Source organism: Rhinoraja longicauda, chromosome 27 (genome assembly GCF_053455715.1).
Source record: "Rhinoraja longicauda isolate Sanriku21f chromosome 27, sRhiLon1.1, whole genome shotgun sequence".
NCBI lineage: Eukaryota > Metazoa > Chordata > Chondrichthyes > Rajiformes > Arhynchobatidae > Rhinoraja > Rhinoraja longicauda.
The window spans coordinates 8,949,089-8,967,662 of record NC_135979.1 but is presented as its reverse complement, the minus strand read 5'-3'; the positions used below and the strand labels follow the sequence as shown (position 1 = coordinate 8,967,662).

Here is an 18,574-nt window from a genome sequence, read left to right as displayed (position 1 = left end):
AATAAATACCTTCGGTTTGTACCAGCATCTGCAGTTATTTTCTTACATATAGTGTGAAAAAAAATCACTAAGTTCAAATTGGAAGGGGAAATAAAAACCCAACGGGGAAGGGGAAATAGACAATAGACAATAGGTGCAGGAGTAGGCCATTCGGCCCTTCGAGCCAGCACCGCCATTCAATGTGATCATGGCTGATCATTCTCAATCAGTACCCCGTTCCTGCTTTCTCCCCATACCCCCTGACTCCGCTATCCTTAAGAGCTCTATCCAGCTCTCTCTTGAATGCATTCAGAGAATTGGCCTCCACTGCCCTCTGAGGCAAAGAATTCCACAGATTCACAACTCTCTGACTGAATTTTTTTTTCCTCATCTCCGTTCTAAATGGCCTACCCCTTATTCTTAAACTGTGGCCCCTGGTTCTGGACTCCCCCCAACATTGGGAACATGTTTCCTGCCTCTAACGTGTCCAACCCCTTAATAATCTTATACGTTTCGATAAGATCCCCTCTCATCCTTCTAAATTCCAGTGTATACGAGCCTAGTCGCTCCAGTCTTTCAACGTATGACAGTCCCGCTCATGGGGAAGGGGAAATAAAAACTCAATGTGGAAGGGGAAATAAAAACTCAATGGGGAAGTATGCAGTTCCAACGCAAAGCTCACAGAGGGCGCAGCTCTCTCTCTCTCTCTCTCTCTCTCTCTCTCTCTCTCTCGGTTTTGTGTACTTGCATTGAGAGCTCTGGAGTTGTTGTTCCTCAATGCAGAGCCCTGAAAGCGACCACAACGACCAGCCTCCACCAAGTCTGCCAGGCTTGGGTGAGATCGGAGCGAGGAGGTTTATCTTGTGAGGGTCCAGCGAGAGCTACGTTGCCAGGAAGGGGTGCAAGGTGAGTAAGAATGTAACAGTGTGAGGCAGGGAACTGCAACAGTAGCAGACAGCGCCTGTCAGTGTCAGTGCACACACGTTCCCCAAGTTTGAACCCCCTTCAGAAAGTTGCACTTGCTTGTGGGACTTGGAGACGACTTCCATGTCCTCCTGTCAAGGGGACCTCCTTTAAAAAGAAGGGGGGGGGGGGGGAAAGGCATTTGTGTTTTAAAAACTGCTCCAGGGTGTAACTGTTCCGGCGGGCAAAGGTGTCTCACAACAATGTTTCCTGGTTTCTGTGCGAAGGCGAACCAGCCGGTGTCGCTGGGGAAGGGAGGGAGAGTGGAGGAGGGAGAGAGGAGGGGGTGGGAGGGAGAGAGGAGGGGGTGGGAGGGAGAGAGGAGGGGGTGGGAGGGAGAGAGGAGGGGGGAGAGAGGGGATGGGGTGAGAGGGAGAGAGGAGGGGTGAGAGGGAGAGAGGAGGGGGTGGGAGGGAGAGAGGAGGGGTGAGGGAGAGAGGAGGGGGGAGAGAGGGGAGGGGGTGAGAGGGAGAGAGGAGGGGGTGGGAGGGAGAGAGGAGGGGTGAGAGGGAGAGAGGAGGAGGGAGAGAGGAGGGGGTGAGAGGGAGAGAGGAGGGGGTGAGAGGGAGAGAGGAGGGGGTGGGAGGGAGAGAGGAGGGGGTGGGAGGGAGAGAGGAGGGGTGAGAGGGAGAGAGGAGGGGGTGGGAGGGAGAGAGGAGGGGTGAGAGGGAGAGAGGAGGGGGTGGGAGGGAGAGAGGAGGGGGGAGAGAGGGGAGGGGTGGGAGGGAGAGAGGAGGGGGTGGGAGGGCGAGTGGAGGGGTGGGAGGGAGAGAGGAGGGGTGGGAGGGAGAGAGGAGGAGGGAGAGAGGAGGGGGTGAGAGGGAGAGAGGAGGGGTGGGAGGGAGAGAGGAGGGGGTGGGAGGGAGAGAGGAGGGGTGGGAGGGAGAGAGGAGGAGGGAGAGAGGAGGGGGTGAGAGGGAGAGAGGAGGGGGGTGGGAGGGGAGGGGGTGGGAGGGAGAGAGGAGGGGGTGGGAGGGGAGGGGGTGGGAGGGAGAGAGGAGGGGTGGGAGGGAGAGAGGAGGGGGTGGGAGGGAGAGAGGAGGGGGTGGGAGGGGAGGGGGTGGGAGGGAGAGAGGAGGGGGTGGGAGGGGAGGGGGTGGGAGGGAGAGAGGAGGGGGTGGGAGGAGAGGGAGGGGGTGGGAGGGGAGGGGGTGGGAGGGGAGGGGTGAGGGGAGAGAGGAGGGGGGGTGGAGGGAGGGGGGGAGGGGTGAGAGGGGAGGGGGGTGAGGGGGGGGAGGTGGGGTGAGTGAGGAGGGGGTGAGAGGGGAGGGGGTGAGAGGGGAGGGTGGGTGAGAGGGGAGGGGTGAGAGGGAGTTGTGGTGGGGGTGAGAGGAGGGGGTGAGGGGAGGGGGGAGAGGGAGGGGGTGAGTGGGGTGGGGGTGGTGAGGAGGGTGGTGGAGGGGGTGGGGGGGTGGGAGGGGAGGGAGGGAGGGGTGGGGGGGGTGGGTGTGGGAGGGGGAGGGGTGGGGGGGGTGAGGGAGGGGTGAGTGGGGAGGGGGTGGAGGGGAGGGGGGGGTTGAGAGGGAGGGGGTGGGGGTGGAGGGGGTGTGAGAGGGGGAGGGGGTGAGGGAGGGGGAGGGGGTGGGAGGGGAGGGGGTGGAGGGGAGGGGGTGAGTGGGAGGGGGTGTGAGGGAGGGGGTGAGATGGGTGAGGGGGTGTGTGGGTGTGTGGGGGAGGGGAAGGGGGGTGGGGAGAGGGTGAGATAGATTGTGAGCGAGGGGAAGGAAGGTGGGGAGAGGAGATGGGGATGAGATGGGTTGTGTGAGGGAAGGGATGGGGAAGAGGATTGAACATTGAACTCTCCAGTTTGAGGTAACCTTTAACAGTCCTATTTCCCTCCCCTCCTCTTTCGTCCCCACACCATCCCCTTGATTGGCAGGTTTTCGATGGGCCGAAGGGCTTGTTCCCATACTGTGTCTCTAAAACTAAACTAAAATCACCCCGGAGCTTTGAGCTACCCACTGTCTGTTGTCTCCATCTCTGATAAATGTGGACAAGCAGGGATCTCTGCAGCTCAGTCAACCATGGACCCAATGAGCTGAATGGCCGGCCGTCTTCAGTGCCAAAAGATTCAATGATTTCACAAAAGAGACATTTTTTTTAAGACCAAGCTGATGGGATTTGAAATATCACCACATATCAGTGACACAATGGAAGTGGCACTTTTTTTTAAAAAAAGCTTTTTTATGAAATAATGAATACTTTAGCAATTAAAAGTCTACTGAGATTGGGAAATGAGCTAATGCCGATGGTTCTTACAGAGGAACATTGATGTCCCATTCTATGTCAGTGCCTTTGTGCCAATGTGTAGGAATTAACAGAATGTGTAGGAAGGAACTGCAGATGTTGGTTTAAACCGAAGATGGACACAAAATGCTGGAGTAACTCAGCGGGTCAGGCGGCATCTCTGGAGAGAAGGAATGGGAGACGTTTCGGATCGGAGTCTGCCGAAGGGTCTCAACCCGATACGTCACCCATTCCTTCTCCCAAGAGATGCTGCCTGACCCGCTGAGTTACTCCAGCACTATTAATAGAACACGCACTCAGTCACGATATTCACCACGAAAGGATATCATATCATATCATATCATATATATACAGCCGGAAACAGGCCTTTTCGGCCCTCCAAGTCCATGCCGCCCAGCGATCCCCGTACATTAACACTATCCTACACCCACTAGGGACAATTTTTTAAAAACATTTACCCAGCCAATTAACCTACATACCTGTACGTCTTTGGAGTGTGGGAGGAAACCGAAGATCTCGGAGAAAACCCACGCAGGTCACGCATATCTGTTTTTAATCTCTATTGGGTTTTTTATCTATGGTGTTTTGCGGGCTGTATGATGTTTTTCAAAAATGGAGGAGGTTTTGAGGAGAGACTGCCTAATCTAGATGCCCTGGTGTTTTCAGAGAGCATAATTATAAACTTATCTTCTTCGAGCGGTGAGAGGACTGATGTGCAAGAGGCAAATAAAGGAAGTCATCAAGTCCAATGATACTGACACGACATTTTCTCTTGGCAACTGATGAGAAACCAGAATGCAAATTATCTTTAATATAGTGCCCAATATTGTATTTGGTATCCACCCTGCTGTCTCTAAGTAAATGAGGTGCACCTTCCATTGTATGCAAACACTCTCCTTCCTTGATGGTGAGTTCATCCAGTGATCCTTTAAACTCCTGAGAAATCATTAGGCTTGATCCAGAGATTAGAGTCATAGAGCGATACAGTGTGGAATCAAACCCTTCGGCCCAACTTGTCCACACCGGCCAACATGTCCCAGCTACACTAGTCCCACCTGCCCGCGTTTGGTCCATATCCCGTCCTATCCATGTACCTGTCCAACTGTCCCTTAAACGTTGGGATAGTCCCAGCCTCGACTACAATAGACAATAGGTGCAGGAGTAGGCCATTCAGCCCTTCGAGCCAGCACCGCCATTCAATGTGATCATGGCTGATCATTCTCAATCAGTACCCCGTTCCTGCCTTCTCCCCATACCCCCTGACTCTGCTATCCTTAAGACTACCTCCTTTGGCAGCTTGTTCCATACACCCACCGCCCTTTGTGTGAAACAAAGACCTACGATTCCATCAAAATATTTGATGTCGGGTATAAGGATTGTTGGGTTTTCTTTCACAATAATCGGATTAGAGGAGAAGTGCACTTTGGGGGGGGGGTCGAAAGTACGGGAAATGTACAGCAAGGGATTGCAGATGCTGGTTTACACTGAAGATACACTGGAGTAACTCGACAAGACAAGCAGTGTCTCTGGAGACGAGGAATGGGTGACGTTTCGGGTCAAGACCCTTCCTCAGACAGAATCAGGGGAGAGGGAGACTAGAGATATGGAAGGGTAAGGTGTGGAAACGAAAGCATATGATGGTCAGGGAAATGTAGAATGGTTCATTGTTAGCTGAGGGGAAGGTATACAATCAGTAAAGTTAATCACGAGGGTGTGGGAGGGACGGAGAGGGAGGGAAAGCAAGGGTTACTCGAAGTTGGAGACATCAATATTCATACGGTTGGGTCGTGAGCTGCCCAAGCGAAATATGAGGTGCTGTTCCTCGAATTTGCTCGGACAGTGAAGGAGGCCCAGGACAGAAAGGTCAGTGTGGGAATGGCAGGGGGGGGGGGGGGGGTTCGTGTTTAGCAACCATGAGATCGCGGACTTAGTGGAGGTGTTAGCCGAACAGAAATCTTGCTCTTAACGTTAGCAAGATCAAGGAGCTGATTGTTGCAGGAAGGAACTGCAGATGCTGGTTTAAACCGAAGATAGACACAAAATGCTGGAGTAACTCAGCGGGAGAGGCAGCATCTCCGGAGAGAAGTCTGAAGAAGGGTCTCGACCCAAAGCATCGCCCATTCCTGCTCTCCAGAGATGCTGCCTGTACTGCTGAGATACTCCAGCATTTTGGGTCTATCTTCGGTTTAAACCAGCATCTGCAGTTCCTTCCTACACATGAAGCGGAAGAAGAAGAAGAAGAATTGATTGAGACAGCGATTGACAAAAAATGAGGTAAAACAGAAAGAGATGGCATCAGATTTAAAAGTGATTGAGACAGAAAGTAGCAGGAGGAAGGCAGGAAGTGAGAGACTGTGTGAGACAGGGTGTGAGGCCAAACAGCAAACTTGCTTGATGTTTTTAGAAACGAAGAACCAACGATAGACACAAAGTGTTGGAGTAACTCAGCGGATCAGGCAGAATCTCTGGATAATAAGGAGGGGTGATGTTTCGGGTTGGGACCCTTCTTCAGACTGAAAGTAGGGGGTGAGGGAGAGGGGGCCTGAAAACCGTAACCGCCAGGTTCAAGAATAGCTTCTTCCCAACGTTGAGCACAGCACAACAATAACCCCAGATGTGTATGGACCGTCTTTGGTGACATTAAGGTCTTTGGTTTTTGCACTAGCATTAAGGTTCCTTATTTATTGATCTATTTCGTATTATATCATCTATGTGTTTTACATTATTGAGGTTATTCATTCATTGGTATTAAGGCTATCCATTCATCGATCTGTTTGTTATTAATATGATCTATGTGTTTTGTGTGTGTTAAGCCGCTACAAGTAAGAGTTTCATTGTTCTGTTGTCAGTACCTGTGGCAATCAAACGCTCTTGGCAAGGTGGGTTGATATCCTCCGACTATCTTTGATCGAACTTTGCTGGCTTCACCTTGCACTAAACATTATTCCCTTATCACCTGCGCTCGGTCCGCATTAACAAAACTGATCTCCCGGTGGCCCAGCACTTTAACTCCCCCTCCCATTCCCAGTCTGACCTCTCTGTCATGGGCCTCCTCCAGTGCCATAGTGAGGCCCGCCGGAAATTGGAGGAGCAGCACCTCATATTTCGCCTGGGCAGTTTGCAGCCCGGTGGTATGAACGTCGACTTCTCCAACTTCAGGTAGCTCCTCTGTCCCTCTCTTCCCCTCTCCCTTCCCAGATCTCCCTCTATCTTCCTGTCTCCACCTATATCCTTCCTTTGTCCCGCCCCCCGACATCAGTCTGAAGAAGGGTCTCGACCCGAAACGTCACCCATTCCTTCTCTCCCGAGATGCTGCCTGACCTGCTGAGTTACTCCAGCATGTTGTGAATAAATCGATTTGTACCAGCATCTGCAGTTATTTTCTTATATTCCCTTATCAATTGTCTGTACGCAGTGAATGGCTCGATTGTAATTGTGTATTGCCTTTCCGCTGACTGGTTAGCATGCAACAAAAGGGCAGCATGGTGGCACAGCGGTAAAGCTGCTGCCACACAATGCTCGCAACGCCCGAGACCCAGGTTCGATTCCGACTATGGGTGCTGTCTGTACAGAGTTTGTACGTTCCCTCCGTGACCGCTGGGGTTTTCTCCGAGATCTTCGGTTTCCTCCCACACTCCAAAAGACTTGCATGTTTGTAGGTTAATTGGCTGGTGTAAGTGTAAATTGTAAATTGTCCGTAGTGTGTGTGTGTAGGATAGTGTTAATATGCGGGGATTGCTGGTCGGTGTGGACTCGTTGGGCCGAAGGGCCTGTTTCTGTGCTATATCTCTAAACTAAACTACAAGCTTTTTAACTGTACCTCAGTGCATGTGACGATAACCTAAACTGAACCACTGATTATTCGCAATTTGTTCAGACCCCGCAGTCTGAAGAAGGGTCTCGACCCGAAACGTCACCCATTCCTTCTCTCCAGAGATGCTGCCTGACCTGCTGAGTTACTCCAGCATTTTGTGATACTTTCGATTTGTACCAGCATCTGTAGTTATTTTCCTATGCAATTTGTTCTAGGTCATCAGATCATAAGGGATAGTAGAATTAGACCATTTGGCCCATCAAGTCTACTCCGCCATTCAATCATGGCTGATCTATCTCTCCCTCCTAACCCCGTTCTCCTGCCTTCTCCCCATAACCACTGACACCGTACTAATCAAGAATCTACCTATCTCTGCCTTAAATATATCCACTGACTGCCTCCACAGCCTTCTGTGGCAAAGAACTCCACAGATTCACCACCCTCTGACTAAAGAAATTCCTCCATCTTTTTAAAAGAACGCCCTTTAATTCTGAGGCTATGACCTTGAGTCCCAGACTCTCCCACTAGTGGAAATATCCTCCCAACATCCATCTATCCAAGTCTTTCACTATTCGGTACGTTTCAATGAGGTCCCCCCTCTTCTAAACCCCAGCGAATATAGGCCCACTGCCTTCAAACACTCATCATGGGTTAACCTAGTCATTCCTGGGATCATTCTTGTAAACCTCCTCTGGACCCTCTCCAGAGCCAGCACATCCTTCCTCAGAGATGGTGCCCAAAATTGCTCACAATATTCCAAATGCGGCCTGACCAGCGCCCTATAGAGCCTCAGCATTACATCCCTGTTTTTGTATATAAGTCCCCTCGAAATAAATGCTAGTATTGCGTTTGCTTTCTTTACTACTGATTCGACTTGCAGATGAACTTTTTTGGGAATCCTGCACCAGCACTCCCAAGCCCCTTTGCACGTCCGATTTCTGGATCCTCTCCACATTTAGAAAATAATCTACGCCTTTATTCCTACTACCAAAACGCACGACTCCACACTGTATTCCATCTGCCACTTCTCTGCCCACTCTCCCTACCTGTCCAAGTCCTTCTGCAGAGTCCCTGCTTTCTCGACCACCACCTGCCCCTGGGCCTATTTTCATATCATCCGCAAACTTGGCCACAAAACCTTCTATCCCCTCGTCCAAATCATTAAGATAGTTCTCTCTTTAATTGTCGCCTCTGGTTCAACTGAGGGAAGGTTAATGAAACCCTTTTTTTGTTGTCTTGTCCATCCCAGAGAAAGGGTCGCATGCGGCTGGAACGATGGGAAACCTGTTTTCGTTGAAGCTGCCGACTGGAAAAGGGCCGTTCCGTGTGGGCTGTACGGACATCATGGTTGATCACACGAGGGAGGTAAAGTGGAATCGTGCGTTCAACGGAGGGAGAATTGTACCGTTCGCGTGTTGTAAATATTGTCTATTGAACGGCATCTCCTTCAGCTCGCCTTTCGGGGCTTTCTGGGGTGCTACGTTCCCTGAAAGAAAGAGCACATCCACGCTACCCTTGCCTAGTTCCATCACCCCCCCCGTAATCTTGCTGCAATCTCTCGGGCAGCAGCGGTGAAGCCAGAGGAGGAAACTCGCGCTGATCTGGGGAGAAAGACGCAGAGGGATGCTTCAGGGCTCCAAATTTTCTTAAGCAGGAGAAAATATTGATAAAGTGCTTAGTGTTAGCAGATTTTTTTTTCGAAAAAAAACGCAATAGATACGATAAAATGATACAGCAAAGAAAAATTGAGAAGTTGTTCTTTACCAATGAAAGGAGCTTGATGGGTTTTCCAGAGATAGTTTAGTTTAGAGAGACAGTGCGGAAACAGGCCCATCGAGTCCGCACCGATCCCAGCACACTAACACTATCCTACACACACTAGGGACAATTTACAATTGTACCAAGCCGATTAACCTACAAATCTGTACGTTTTTCGAGTGTGGGAGGAAACCAGAGATCCCGGATAAAACCCGCGCAGGTCACGGGGAGAAAGTACAAACTCCGTACGGACAGCACCCGTAGTCGGGATCGAACCCGGGTCTCTGGCGCCGTGAGGCAGCAACTCTACCGTGGTGCCACCCTAATTGTTGCTGTGCCAAGGGTTGTTGGCAACATGTATATTACAGAGTGAGAACACTAGGGGGTGCACAGTGGTGCAGCTGGTAGAGCTGCTGTTTCACAGCACCAGACACCAGGGGTCGATCCTGACCTTGGGTGCTGTCTGTGTGGAGTTAGCACGTTCTCCCTGCGAACACGTTTTGCCTCCAGGAGCCCCGGTTTCTAAGACATGCGGGTTTGTACTATAATTGGCCTCTATGATAGTCCGCCCCCAATATGTAAGGAGTGAATGAGAAAGTGGGGTAACATAAAGCTAGTGTGAACAGGTGATCGATGGTTGGCATGGACTTGGTGGGCCAAAGGGTAGGAAAGAAAACTGCAGATGCTGGTTTAAATCGAAGGTAGACACAAGATGCTGGAGGAACTCAGCGGGTCAGGCAGCATCTCCGGAGAGAAGGAATGGGTCGAGACTCCGTCGAGGTCTGAAGAAGGGTCTCGACCCGAAACGTCACCCATTCCTTCTCTCCAGAGATGCTGCCTGACCCATCGAGTTGCTCCAGCATCTTGTGTCTATCACCGGTGGGCCAAAGGGCCTGTTTCCATGTTGTATCTTTGCTATCTATGTGGAGTTTGCACATTCTCAACAGACAGAGCTTTATTTGTCATTCGGTACCAAGGTACCGAACGAAACTACATAGCAGTCACACACAAAAAAGAACACAAGACACATGACCCCAACACAAACGTCCATCACAGTGACTCCAAACACCCCCTCACTGTGATGGAGGCAACAAAACTTCCACTCTCTTCCCCACGCCCACGGACAGACAACTTGTCCCCGACCGACCCGCACAGTCCCCGCAAGGGGATGGAAGTCCCCGCGGCCGAGTCGCACCGGGCGCTGAGACGTCTCGCGGCCGAACCGGGCGGTGGAAGGCCCCGCGGCCGAGCCGTGCGCAGCTAAGTCCCGCGGCCGAGCCGCACCGGGCGATGGAAGGCCCCGTGGCCGAGCCGCACCGGGCGATGGAAGGCCCCGCGGCCAAGCCGCACCGGGTGATGTTAAGTCCAGCGGCCGAGCCGCACCGGCGATGAAAAGTCCCGTGTGGGTTTCCCTCGACCGTGTGGGTTTCCCTCGGGTGCTCTGGTTTCCCTCCCACATCCAAAAGCCAACTGGTTGGTTAAATGGCCATTAAAACCCACCTCGAGTATAAGAGAGTGGTGAAGATATGGAAATGCGAGAGGTTAAAGAAACTACATAAGTGCTCTGTGAGTTTCTATTTGATATGTAGTCACTATGAGTCCGCTCCGATGAGTGATCCCCGCACATTAACACTATCCTACACACACGAGGGACAGATTTCACATTTATACCAAGCTAATTAACCTGTAAACCTGCACATCTTTGGAGTGTGGCAGGAAACCGGAGATCTCGGAGAAAACCCACGCAGATCACGGGAAGAACGTACAAACTCCGTACAGACAGCAACCCGCAGTCGGGATCGACCCTGGGTCTCTAGCGCTGTAGGGCAGTAGTTCTACTGCTGTGCCAACTTGAGATCGCCCTTGAGATTCTGAGACGTCTTTTCCCGCCCTGTGACATTCCCGCTTCGTTTATTCCAGGGAAGCTTCTTTCGTCTTTATTACCCATGCCAGTCTGAGGCGGAGTCGAGGCAGCCGCTGTGGATTCCACGGTACGAGTACTGCGCCGGTCTTGTGAACTATCTCAATCAGAGCAGGTGGAGCGTCCCTCTACTCAACCTGGCATTCGGTAAGTGGCGCTCGACAATAATCTCGCCTTGCTGGGCTACGGAGGCAGTAACGGTGGGCAGAGGCGCCCAGACTGAAGTGGGGGAGGGGAGGGGTGGGGGTGGGGGGAGGCGGAAGGTGGGTGATGTGTGGCCACGAGAGACAGGAGCTTGTGGGAGGAGAACTTTCAAGGGACCAGCAAAGGATGGGGATGTCAGGAGATCGGCACAAAATGCCGGAGTAACTCAGCGGGACAGGCAGCATCTCTGGAGAGAAGGAGCGGGTGACGTTTCGGGTCCAGACCCTTCGTCAGACTGAGTGTCAGGGGAGGGGGAGACTCAAGATATGGTACGGTGAAAACACCTAGCATATGATGATCAAGGACATTTAGAATGGTACATTGTCAGCTGAGGGGAAGGTGACAATGAGGCTTGTAAGGAGGTCTGGTTATCTGTGAACGGAGCTAGACGTGCAGCCACAACCAGGTACTTTGGAAATGTTTAGGGAGGAACTGCAGATGCTGTTTTGAACCGAAGATAGACACAAAATGCTGGAGTAACTCAGTGGGTGGGGCAGCATCTCTGGAGAGAAGGAATTGGTGACGTATCAGGTCTGACTGAAGAAGAGTCTCGACCCAAAAGGTCACCGGTTCCTCCTCTCCAGAGATGCTGCCTGTCTTGCTGAATTACTCCAGCATTTTATGCCTATCTCACTTTTTCATTTAATTTAATATTTATGATTTTGGATTTCCAGCAGCTGGTGATAATTGCTTTGGTAACCTCAAGGTAAATGGACGTGTAGAGAGGAACACATTCTGCCCAGAGCTACGGGGAGAGGAAAATATGGGCCAAAGTTACGGGAACTGTTTTCATGGGCATCAAAACCTCATTGCCATTTATTGTGGATGATATTACTGTCAATTAGGATCAAGTATTTTTGTGATTTTTAAAAATGAGCTTCTAGCACAATTCTGGAAAATAAGCTTTAACAATGGAATCCCACATCTCAATTCCATTCCATCTCAATAATAGTTTATTATTGTGCCCCACTCGGGTTGGCACGGTGGCGCAGTGAGTGCCAGGGAGCCAGGTTCTATCCTGACTACGGGCGCTGTCTATACGGAGTTTGTACATTCTCCCCGAGACCTGCGTGGGTTTTCTCCGGGAGCTCCCTCAGCCCAAAGACTTACAGGTTTGTGGGCAAATTGGCTTTGGTAAAATGATAAACTGCCCGCAGTGTGTGTAGGATGGTGTTAGTGTGCGGGATTCGCTGGTCAGCGCGGGCTCGGTGAGCCGGGCGGCCTGTTTCTGTGCTGTGTCTCCAAACTAGACTAATTTGTTATCTCCTCTAGGTTATCACACCGTCCCAGTCGGGTGGAATGCTCCGTTTAGAGCTGAAGAGAAATACCCACTGATTATATTTTCCCATGGACTTGGGGCATTCAGGTAGAGTGCGGGCACACGTATCTGAACTCTGCATCTCCATCTTGCCTTCTGGCCTTGGTGACGATCCACCCGTTGACTTTAATAGAAGAAAGACACAAAGCGCCAGAGTAACTCAGCTGGTCAAGCAGCATCTCTGGAGGATGGGCCTAGTTCAGATTAGTTTATTGTCGTGTGCATTTTTGTCAGTGGTTTTATTTATATTTTATAGTAATAAAAATGAGGAACTCTGCAGCATAGTTTTCCGTGGTTTGCAAGGCCACACTTGACTGCCGCTTGGATACAACTTTGCTCCTTAGCGCCATCTCTCTGAATGGTAGAAAGTTCATTGAACATTGAGCATTTCACCCACAATTTCTGTGCCGAACATGGATGCCAAGATAAATTAACCTCATGTGCCTGCACGTGATCCATAGCCCTCCATTCCCTGTGCCTATCTAAAAGGAATTCCATCACTCGCTTGGTTAATCAATGCTGCTGCATTTTCCCTCGCTACTGGACGCCACTAAGGGCGGTGTAACCGCGGTGGCGCAGCGGTAGAGCTGCTGCCTTGCAGCCCTTGCAGCGCCAGAGACCCGGGTTCCATCCCGACTACGGGTGCTGTCTGCACGGAGAGTTTGTACGTTCGCCCCGTGACCACGTGAGTTTCCTCCAAGATCTTCAGTTTCCTCCCACGCTCAACAGACGTACGGGCGTGTAGGTTAATTGGCTTGGTATAAATGTGAATTGTCCCGAGTGTGTGTAGGATGGTGTTAGTGTGCGGGGATCGCTGGTCGGCATGGATTCGATGGGCCGAAGGGCCTGTTTTTGCGCTGTATCTCTAAACTAAACTAAACTGCTCTTGTGTGAGTGTAAGAACGTCGTCCCTTTCTTGCCCTCATTTAATGATACATAGAAACATAGAAACATAGAAAATAGGTGCAGGAGTAGGCCATTCGGCCCTTCGAACATGCACCGCCATTCAATATGATCATGGCTGAGCAATGTGGTAATAAGCTAAGTGCTTATGTATAGTGATACTAGTACTGAACTGAACACAAAAACGAATGTGACTGTACCTCGTTACGTGTAACAAGTAAAGTACCACCCTGTGTATGGCGGCGTCTGATTGCTCCGTTCTTTCTTTCCCAGGACCGTGTACTCCGCCATTTGCTTAGAAATAGCGTCCCGTGGATTTGTTGTCGCTGCCGTGGAGCACAGGTTGGTTGTTGTCTCTCAGGAGGTCCTAACACTTTACAGAGCGGCACGGTGGTGCAGCGATAGAGCTGCTACCTCACAGCGTCAGAGACCTGGGTTTGAGCATGACTATGGGTGCTGCCTGTACGGAGTTTGTACGTTCTCCCCGTGACCTGCATGTGGTTTCTCCTCGATCTTCGGTTTCCTCCCACACTCCAAAGACGTACAGGTTTGTAGGTTAATTGGCTTGGTGAAATTGTAAATTGTAAATTGTCCCGAGTGCGTGTAGGATAGTGTTAGTGTGCGGGGATTGCTGGTCGGTGCGGACTCATTGGAATGAAGGGCCATTTTCCTCGCTGTATCTCTAAACTAAACTAAGCACTATTCACGTACTTGTGGCCACAATGGAAGGGTCTCCCTGGCTTCCTATCGATCCAGCAAAACCATCAAAGTATTGTTGCAGGGTGGCATCAAGTGAGCGGCTTGTGCTGCGATGCCACTCGGAAAGAGTGCCCTTGATTGAAAGACGCAGCATGGAAACCGGCCCTACGGCCCAGCGTGTCCACACTGACCCATCGATCACGCGTTCGCACTGGTTCTCTGTCAACCCACTCTCGCATCCAACCCCTGCCCACTGCGGGCAACTTACTGAGAGCCGTTAACTTACAAACCCGCGCGTCTTTGGAAAGTGGGAGGAAGCCCGAGCACACGGAGACAACCCACGCGGTCACGAGGAGAACATGCAAACTCCACACAGACAGCGCCCGAGGTGAGGATCGAACCGGGTTCTCCGGCGCGGTGAGGCAGCTGCTCTGCCAGACGCTCCACTGTGCCGCCCGATTTTTGTGTCCGAACTACTGTCTGCAGAAGTGTTTGAAGAAACTTTGTGCTGTATGTATTCCCATGTTATACACACCGAGAGAGTGTTTGTGTTTGTAGAAGGAGCTGGACGTGCACTTGTTGAGGTTGTTTTTAGTTTAGAGATAGTTTAGAAACAGGTCCCGACCAGCGATCCCCGCACACTAGCACTATCCTACGCACACTAGGGACAATTTACAATTTTACTGTAGCCAATTAACCTACAAACCTGCATGTCTTTGGAGTGTGGGATGAAACCAGAGCACCCGGAGAAAACCCACATGGTTCACAGGTAGAATGTACAAACTCTGTGCAGACAGCACCCGTGGTCAGCATCGAATCCAGGTCTCTGGCGCTGTAAGGCAGCAACTCTACTGCTGTGCCACTAGTAGTCCTCCAGGGGTCATCCTCTGTGACCGAGCGCTGAGCTTCGAGAGGGACACACATTGAACAGTGAGGGAAGGGTGCCTCCTAGCCAACCACACCACCAAATCAACACGATCAACAACTTCAGAATTAAAGGACAATCCTTTAGAAAGATGAAGAGGAATTTCTTTAGTCAGAGGGTGGTGAATCTGTGGAATTCATTGCCACAGAAGGCTGTGGAGACCGTCCAATGGACATTCTTAAGGCAGAGATAGGCAGATTCTTGATTAGTACGGGTGTCGGGGATTATGGGGAGAAGGCAGGAGAATGGGGTTAGGAGGGAGAGATAGACCAGCCATGATTGAATGGTGGAGTGGGCCTGATGGGCCGAATGGCGTTATTCTGCTCCTATCACTTAAGACCTTATGACCTAGCGATCAATGGGGTGAGAGATGTTGCCGCCAGATCATCCTCACGATGCCCTGAGAGTGTTTGTGTTGGTAGAAGGAGCTTTACTCTGTGCTTGCACTTATTGAAATCATTTCTCCAGACATCGGGTTATTGCAAAGGTTTTCTCATTTTGTTTTGAATCAGAGACGAGTCTGCTGCCTGCACCTGCTACTTCCGGCCAGCCGCTGGGGATGTGGAGCAGCCGCCTGGGCCGGCTTGTGAAGCTGGCTCATCCTTTGCTGGACCCATTTCACTCCAGGCTGCTCGGCCTGGTCTGGAGGCAGTGTGGCTCCCAGTCAGGAAGCTGAAGATGGGCGAGGAGGAATTCCCCTTGCGCAATGAGCAGGTGCCATTTAAAAATCTTGATACGTAGCTTGTTTTGGTCTAGTTTAGAGACACAGCCTGGAAACAGGCCCTTCGGTCCACCGAGTCCACGCCCACCAACATCTCCCACTTGCACTAGTTTAACCCCACCCACCGAGTTCACGCCGACCATCCATCACCCGTTCACTCTAGTTCTGCCTTATCCCACTCTCTCAGCCACTCCCCACACATTTGGGGCAATTTACAGAAGCCAATTAACCTTCTAACCCGCACATCTTTGGAATGTGGGAGGAAACCGGAGCACCCGGAGGAAACCCACGCGGTCACAGGGGGAACGTACAAACTCCCGCACAGACAGGACCCGAGGTCGGGATCGAACCCGGGTCTCTGGCGCCTTGAGGCAGCAGCTCTACCAGCTGTGCCTGTGCTTTATGGCCAGAGCGGCAAGGATTAAAATGGATATAAGTCACCATTTCTTTTTACATATAAAGTGTTGAGTGCCTGGAGTAATGATGGAGACAAATATGATAGTGGTTTTAGATTTTTTTAGATTTTGAGATACAGCGCAGAAACAGGCCCTTCGGCCCACCGGGTCCGCGCCGCCCAGCGATCCCCGCACATTAACACTATCCTACGCCCACTAGGGATCATTTTTACATTTGCCCAGCCAATTAACCTACATACCTGTACGTCTTTGGAGTGTGGGAGGAAACCGAAGATCTCGGAGAAAACCCACGCAGGTCACGGGGAGAACGTACAAACTCCGTACAGACGGCGCCCGTAGTCAGGATCAAACCTGAGTCTCCGGCGCTGCATTCGCTGTAAGGCAGCAACTCTACCGCTGCGCCACCGTGCCGCCCGTTTTTTTTTGATATGCTTTTAGATAGGCACATGGATATGAAAGGAATGGAGGGGTATGAAAGGGTTTCCAGGGGTATGCAGGCAGAGGAGATTAGTCTTACTTGGCATGATGCTCAACACAGTTGTTGTGTGCCGAAGGATGTTTATCATATCATCATATCATATCATATATATACAGCCGGAAACAGGCCTTTTCGGCCCTCCAAGTCCGTGCCGCCCAGTGATCCCCATACATTAACACTATCCTACACCCACTAGGGACAATTTTTTTACATTTACCCAGCCAATTAACCTACATACCTGTACGTCTTTGGAGTGTGGGAGGAAACCGAAGATCTCGGAGAAAACCCACGCAGGTCACGGGGAGAACGTACAAACTCCTTACAGTGCAGCACCCGTAGTCAGGATCGAACCTGAGTCTCCGGCGCTGCATTCGCTGTAAAGCAGCAACTCTACCGCTGCGCTACCGTGCCGGTTCAGTTTAGAGTTACAGCATGGAATCAGGCCTTTGACCGACCAAGTTCATGCCAACCATCGATCACCCATCAACACTCATTCTATGTTCCCCCAATGCCCACACATTGCGGGAAATTTTACAAAGGCCAATTAACCTACAAATCCACGTCTTGGATGTGTGGGGAGGAAACCAGAGCACCCGGAGGAAACCGACGCCGTCGCAGGGAGAACGTGCAAACTCCACACAGGCAGAAACCAAGGTCAGGTCAGGATTGCACCCGGGTCTCTGGTGCTGTGAGGCAGCAGCTCTACCAGCTGTGCCACTCAGCCACCTTGTTGCTGTGCTGCTCTTTGTCTCCCTGGTCGTTCTTTGAAACTAGCGTAGGATCAGTTTTAATCATCGGTGATAACTGCAGGCTTGTGGACTCGGTCGTTTTGTAAGCTGCCATTTGGGACCACTCCATCAGTGTCTGTTCAGGTGGAAATTAGACTTTGGGAACTCAAAGTGGTACCTGCCTAGAGTTGGGCAGTAGATTTCTCTTTGAATGATATTTAGTTTAGACAATAGACAATAGGTGCAGGAGTAGGCCAATCGGCCCTTCGAGCCAGCACCGCCATTCAATGTGATCATAGCTGATCATTCTCAATCAGTACCCCGTTCCTGCTTTCTCCCCATATCCCCTGGCTCCGCTATCCTTAAGAGCTCTATCTAGCTCTCTCTTGAATGTATTCAGAGAATTGGCCTCCACTGCCCTCTGAGGCAGAGAATTCCACAGTTTAGTTTATTGTCACATGTACTGAGGTAGAGTGAAAATCTTTTGCTGCGTGCTATCCGGTCAGCGGAAAGGCAACACTTGATTACAATCGAGCCGTCCACAGTGTGCAGACACATGATAAAGGGAATAACGTGAATAATGTTAAGTGCAAGGTAAAGTCTGACCAAAGATTGTCTGAGGGTCTCCAATGAGGTAGACAGTAGCTCAGACTGCTCTCTAGTTGTGGGTAGGATCTCTGCTATCTGTCTTAGCAGAGGTTATTGTGAACAATGTACCAAAACGGTTTTCAGCCAGTGGATTTTTTTTCTTCCACCGTGGTTAGGTCATATTGAAAGTAACGCACCTTATCAAGTGTGTAGCAAACTCCCCACAAACCGCAGGCTGTCTGAACAGTGATTTTGACCACAGCGTTCCCAGGGGCGGACCCTGTTCCTCTTCAAAATGAACGGAGGCACATGGAACTGCGGATGCTGACTACGGGCGCTGTCTGTACAGAGTTTGTACATTCTCCCCGTGACAGCACGTATTTTCTCCAAGAACTTGGGTTTCCTCCCACGCTCCAAAGACGTGGAGGTTTGTAGGTTAATTGGCTCGGTACACCTGTAAATTGTCCCCAGTGTGTGTACGATAGCATTAGTGTGCAGGGATAGCATTGGTGGGCTGCCCGGACTCAGTGGGCCAAAGGGCCTGTTTCGGCACTGTAGCTCCAATACCAGGCATGCCAGTGGAATCAATTGAACATTCTGCAACCCTGACACCTGGTGGCTGACTCCAATACTGCAGCAGAGCAATGAAATCTCAAGCAGATCAGCAATGACAAAGGACACTATTCCTTATGTTGTGTGTGTCACAGTTAGATGGGGTGGGCAAAAAGTATTTTGACACATTGGTCTTCATCGAAGGTATTTATTCACAAAAAGCTGGAGTAACTCAGCAGGTCAGGCAGCATCTCAGGAGAGAAGGAATGGGCGACGTTTCGGGTCGAGACCCTTCTTCAGACTCTCTCTCCTCTCCTGAGATGCTGCGTGACCTGCTGAGTTACTCCAGCATTTTGTGAT

At 51.0% G+C, this 18,574-nt stretch overlaps 1 protein-coding gene across 3 annotated transcripts in view; it reads left to right on the top strand.

Moving 5' to 3' along the window:
• Nucleotides 1-728: 728 nt before the first annotated feature.
• The window catches only part of LOC144606657 (platelet-activating factor acetylhydrolase 2, cytoplasmic-like), a 41,778-nt gene continuing 23,932 nt past the window's right edge, over nucleotides 729-18,574 (top strand). For all 3 annotated transcript variants that reach the window (XM_078422953.1, XM_078422952.1, XM_078422954.1), the window contains exons 1-6: nucleotides 729-885; nucleotides 8,253-8,368; nucleotides 10,682-10,829; nucleotides 12,159-12,252; nucleotides 13,381-13,449; nucleotides 15,244-15,445. In XM_078422953.1, the coding sequence (XP_078279079.1) occupies nucleotides 8,279-8,368; nucleotides 10,682-10,829; nucleotides 12,159-12,252; nucleotides 13,381-13,449; nucleotides 15,244-15,445 (603 nt within the window). In that variant the 5' untranslated portion in view covers nucleotides 729-885; nucleotides 8,253-8,278. The remainder of the gene's footprint in view (nucleotides 886-8,252; nucleotides 8,369-10,681; nucleotides 10,830-12,158; nucleotides 12,253-13,380; nucleotides 13,450-15,243; nucleotides 15,446-18,574) is intronic.